Source organism: Cynoglossus semilaevis, chromosome 1, assembly GCF_000523025.1.
Source record: "Cynoglossus semilaevis isolate Cse_v1.0 chromosome 1, Cse_v1.0, whole genome shotgun sequence".
Classification (NCBI taxonomy): Eukaryota; Metazoa; Chordata; class Actinopteri; order Pleuronectiformes; family Cynoglossidae; genus Cynoglossus; species Cynoglossus semilaevis.
The window spans coordinates 1451417-1456789 of NC_024307.1; the positions used below are offsets into that span (position 1 = coordinate 1451417).

Sequence of the window (5373 nt, forward strand, 5' to 3'; positions counted from 1 at the left end):
GTACATCTCTGTGTACCGCAGCCTGGCAGGTGTGTGGATCATCTTCGCCCTGGCCTGGTTGGCCGTGATCGTGAACATGGGAACCAGAGTCATGGAGCACGTGTTGGCCCTGAACCGCGGCGTCTTCAAGAAGCAGGAGGAGGAGGACGAGGACGCAGCAGCCCGAAAAGTCGACGACACCTCCAAGATCTGACGGTGGACGACGGACGACGGATGACGGACGACGGACGACGGATGACGGACGACGGACGCAGTCTGGATACATGTGATAAACGTGTGTTTGTGTGGGTTTCTGTTTGTCAACGTAGTCTGTAAAGAAAATACACCATTGTTTAACGTTACTCACATTTTCACTTAGATACGATAAGACTCGCCATTTTCTTTTCTTTTTTTTTTTTTTTACAAAAATGAGCTCTTGAGACCAAATCCACTGATCTCCTCAGAACTGGGTCAAATCCCATCACCAACTGACATGGTCTGTGAACCTCACCAACGGACATTGTTGTCTTCAATAACAGACCATCTCCATTGATCTGCTCTGGTCAAACTGGTCAAACTGGTCTGGTCTGGTTGACCTGGTTAACTGTTAATATATGAAACAACAGGAAGTGGAAAGAGTTCCACTGGAGAACACTGTTGGTGTCTGTGGAACACGTTCTTCCCACGTTCTGTTCCAACACCTGAACATCTCTCAGCCTATGTAGGACCTGATGACTGGGTTTGATAGTGGGTTTTTAGGATATAAATACTGCCACCTACTGGACTGGAGGGTGTAGTGTCATGGTCTGACCAGTGACTTTTTCCGATGACTCAGTCGACTCCTCACACTTTGAAGAGCGATTGGTTTTTTATTTCAACCAATGAGAATTGTCAGGGATTTGTATTGATTTTTAATCAATTCTCGATCCATCGTTTCGTCCCTAACACACACTTTTGACAAAGTCAGGAAACCTTGATACGTGCGAAACTCCAAATGAACTTTTCTGTGTTTTTGTTGCTTTAACGTCTTTATGTTGTTCTTCACGTAGCACTAGCACGGTAGAACTCCACCTTCAAGTTTCTTCTTTGAGCAGCTCCACTCACTGTACGTCAGCCGTGTACTAACTCAAGGTCTGCGGGCCAAATGGGGACGGCCAAGTCATTCTGTGTTTTACTTCTTTACTGAAGTCCTGCGGAGTTTTTAACCTGGTTGATGAAATTGTTGTTTTTTTAATTACACAGAGCAAAGTGCAATAACTGGAACTTGAATAAATGATAATCGGTGGCAGAAAATTGTATGTTGTGGAGTTGTTGCACCTATACAACCCCCCCCCCCACTACAGTACAGTTACTACAGTCGGTGATCACTGCAGGTCAAGTCGAGGTGTGATTTATCTCCAGTGACGTTTGTCCAGTTGGATGTTGCAGTGAGTTGAGCTCAGACGCTCCGTCCATCGGAGGAGCTGCTCCCAGAACAGCCCGAGGACGGAGGTCCACGAAGACTTTCACACCACAGTCCAAAACCGCCCGAGCCACGGTCCACCCTCTGCTGGAGTCCCCCCCGTGTCTGATCATCTGCCCCAGATTTGCATGATGGCCCAGGGTAGGTTTTGAAACGGTGCTGCAGGTGGAGGTTGATTTGCCTATAATACCCAGAGACGAGACGAGGATCGAGAGGAAAAACAACTCCGTGCTGTGGACGTCTGCGCCGACCGAAGCTCTGAGTCCATCTGGGTTTTTGAAGATCTGTGTGAGGAAGAACCGAGATGAAAATAAAGGAGATGTTAAATCTGGCCCATGTGCCGTCCATCCTGATGCTGGGGGCTGTTTATGTGGCCTACGTCCTAATCGGTGGGGTGGTTTTCTGGAGGTTGGAAGGTGATCTGGTGAATCAGAAGATCAGTCGTGTACTGCAGAGAAAAAACAACCTGTTAATGGAGTACACCTGTCTGGACCAGGAGGGACTGGAGGTGGTGGCTCAGGTGAGGATCACCTCATATATCTGTATATATTTATATATTTACAGCAGAACACGTCAACATTCATTATAGAAATACACGTCCATTCAAATTCAAACTCTAAACTATGTAAATATGTGTTCATTCTTTTTATAAACCATTTCTTCGACAGACACTGAGGAACTCAACGCTTGTTGTTTTTGTTGTCACCGTCATCCTATGGTTTAAACAGTCACGTCTGAGTCGTTGCTGGGAGTTGACGGTTAAAAACCACGTCATCTTCTATGTAAATACCTGAACACTTTGCCTGTGGCTCTGATTTAAACTGCAGACCATTGTTTCCGTGGAGACAAAAAAAAACCATCCCATAAAAGTCAGATACCTGCTGCAGTACAGAGTACTCCATTACCTTTGGTGGTGATGTTTGGTATTGCGCATCATATGTAATTAATTTATTACCTTCTTTTGAAAATTGAAAGTTTCTTTTTTGGGGGGGTCTTCAGTGATGTTGGTATCTACTCATGCAGACTAACGTAAAATTAACAATTGAAAAATCTTTATTCTTTCTGAGCGGCCTGATACCAAGTGAACAATGGACCAGCACCGGCCCCTGCCCCGGTGGTTGGTTGTGTAGTCTTAGTTCATTTATTGTGTAAACAGACATGGATGAACTTATTATGATTATAATAATTTCTCTGTTACAGTATTCCTTCAAAAATTACTATATAAATATTTCATTATTTATAGTGATTTTGTGTAATATCAAATACAGCCTTATATACACGGAACCATTTCCTACATCGAAAAAACACCGCGGAGAAACTCCTAAACGTTTATTCTCCAAGGACAGTATCTACGATATGTCCTTAAAAATCGGAGGAGTCGTGTTAGCAGAGGATGGTTTCGATCCATCGACCTCTGGGTTATGGGCCCAGCACGCTTCCGCTGCGCCACTCTGCTGTTTGAGTTAGATGGAACTTATGTCAGAAAAACATCTAAAAAGTACAGTGTGAATTCCATCACTGTTGTCTCGTCAGTAACGGGTCTCTGTCGTCAGGTCGTCCATGACGCCTCGAAGGTCGGTCTGAGTCTGAAAGGTAACTACACCTCGAACGGCTTCTGGAAGTTTACCAGCTCGGCTGTGTTCGCTGCCACTGTGGTCACAACCATAGGTAAGACTGGAAGATTAAAAACACCGTTCCATACCAGTTAGTTCTAACCGTCGGCTAATTTAAAACAGTAGCATTAGCAGTGTTAGCATGCCTCTTAATTCTTATGTATATGTTTTATTCGTTCATGGTTTTTTATAAATGTCATGTAATGGCCGCATTCAAAACTTTATTCTTGTTATTATTCAAAAGTAATTCTTACACAAAAACACAAACAGCCTACTGCCAAAAACGCAAATTTTGCATTTGATTTTGCACCAAACGTATAAACAAATTAATTTATCATATCTACGCGTTTACACGCGTTGGCTGTTGACTGTTACAACATTATGGCAACTGTGACCTCTAGTGGCGGAGGTGCAGAGCTGCGCACATGAAACGGCGCTCTCTCCGTCACCGTGTGACTCGGTTTCCTTAGTTTGACAAATGAATCCACCGTAATCCATCGGATTCAACGACGCTGATTGGACAACAGTCTGTTGCTATGCGCATGTCTGCTGCAGTGACTGAGCGCTGAAGCTCCGAAGGAGTTAGGAGTGAGATGAGTCGAAATCTATTTCCCCAAAATACGATGTGTATTTTTAAACTTGCTCATATTTAAAATAATAGATTATTGTTTGTTTAAAAAAAAGTTATTTAAAAAATCCAAAGTACCATGAAGATGTTGACGGCGCTCATTATGGGCCAGCCGTTATGGTTAGCATGTTAGCATTTATATGTACTGTTCCCACCTTTGTAGTAGTGTGTTACACGGATCGATATGTAGGTTTGGGGATGAGTTTGTCCACGAAACTACTGGAAATATTTTATATCTTATTTTTATTTATATTTTTAAAATTATACATTATTTTCAAACCTGTATCAAGTTTTCAGGAGCTGGGCTTCATATGTCGTCAGTTGTTTTAATTGGTTATTGATATGTTTAGATAACCCGAACCTCAAAGGTCTGATTCCCGCTCTGTGAGGCACAGTAGCATGCTAACGCTAGCCTTCACTTGTACAGGTTACGGCAACATGAGTCCCAGCTCCATGGCCGGACAGATTTTCTGCGTGTTCTTCGCTCTGTTTGGGATCCCGCTCAACCTGGTGGTGCTCAACAGAGTGGGGAAGTACATGCTCGTCATAGAGAGGAACGTCTGTGAGTTCCTGGTGGAGAAGACTGGAAGAAAGGTGAGTTGCTGCTGCTCTAAGAAAATACTGGTGCGCTGAAATATGGCGGTATTTCGTTTCTCGATACCGTATCAAGATTTTACAGCACCGTGTGGATTGTTTTACTAACAATTAACCGTCAAATATTCATGCCGTTGGTTAAATACATCGTTGTCCCTATAATATCGCAGTATATTGCAATATATAGTATCACGCACAAGACAATATATTGTGTTGTTGTGCCCCTGTATCGCGATACGTATCGTGTACCCAGATTCTTACCGATACACACCCCTACTCTTTAACTAGCTGCCTCCTAATAAGTAATAATTTTAACAGTTTCTGCGTCTCCTCAGCAGTCTCTTGTGATGTCACTGTGACATTTCCTTAATTGCGCTTTTATGAAGGTGCAGAAAACGGACGATGGACCAGGTTTTGGGGACATTTTTGCTGTACCTGTCCAGATATAAAACTACACCTGGTTTGTGCCGGTTTTCCACTTCTAACCAGACCAAACCGGTTTTCCTTTGTCCTACAGAAGTGCACCCGCTTCTTTGTCCACCTGGTGTCGTACCTGTGCGGCGCGGTCCTCTTCTTCATCGTACCCATGCTGGTGTTTCAAATGCAGGAAGGCTGGATATACTCCCAGGCGCTCTACTTCTGCTTCATCACCCTCAGCACCGTCGGCTTCGGAGACTTTGTGGCAGGTGCAGCACAGCGACACCTACATGTGAGGCTGCACTAGAGCAGCGTGTGTTTTTATGCCGATGACTCAGTTGTGTACCTCCTCTCACAGACAGCGACCCTGACAAGTACTACCCAGATTGGTACAGCGTCCTCATTGCCTCGTGGATTTTCTTTGGACTGGCCTGGCTGGCACTGGTCATCAACCACACCATGGACGTCCTGGAGAAGCTCAACGCTGACGTCAAACTGAGGTGGGGCGGTCAGCGGCAGGAGGACGAGTCGTCCGTCGTCACGGAGCGCGAGGTTCCCAACACGCAGCAGGAGGAGGAGGGAGAGGAGACGAAGTAGTAATCTACGGAGTAACTGAGTAATTTTTTTTTGTGTGAGTCTGTGGCAGTGGGTCCAGTCTCGTCTCAGACCCCACCCCCCCG

The 5373-nt window shown here is 44.8% G+C and overlaps 2 protein-coding genes and 1 non-coding gene across 3 annotated transcripts in view; 2 read left to right on the forward strand and 1 right to left on the reverse strand.

Annotated features, from left to right (window-relative positions):
- Window positions 1-1287, forward strand: part of LOC103378027 (potassium channel subfamily K member 16-like) — a 4578-nt gene extending 3291 nt beyond the window's left edge. The window contains exon 5 of the mRNA XM_008309106.3: window positions 1-1287. This exon is cut by the window's left edge and continues 19 nt beyond it. Within this exon, the coding sequence (XP_008307328.1) occupies window positions 1-193 (193 nt within the window). The 3' untranslated portion in view covers window positions 194-1287.
- A 102-nt stretch (window positions 1288-1389) lies between these two features.
- On the forward strand, window positions 1390-5367 carry LOC103377289 (potassium channel subfamily K member 17-like). Its single transcript, XM_008308086.3, has 5 exons — window positions 1390-1961; window positions 2995-3109; window positions 4110-4276; window positions 4794-4962; window positions 5052-5367. Exons 1-5 carry the CDS (start codon window positions 1746-1748, stop codon window positions 5288-5290), a joined length of 906 nt encoding a protein of 301 aa, XP_008306308.1. The 5' UTR covers window positions 1390-1745; the 3' UTR covers window positions 5291-5367.
- On the reverse strand, window positions 2826-2897 carry trnam-cau (transfer RNA methionine (anticodon CAU)). Its single transcript has one exon. It is a non-coding gene; the product is annotated as a tRNA-Met (tRNA).
- Window positions 5368-5373: the final 6 nt, after the last annotated feature.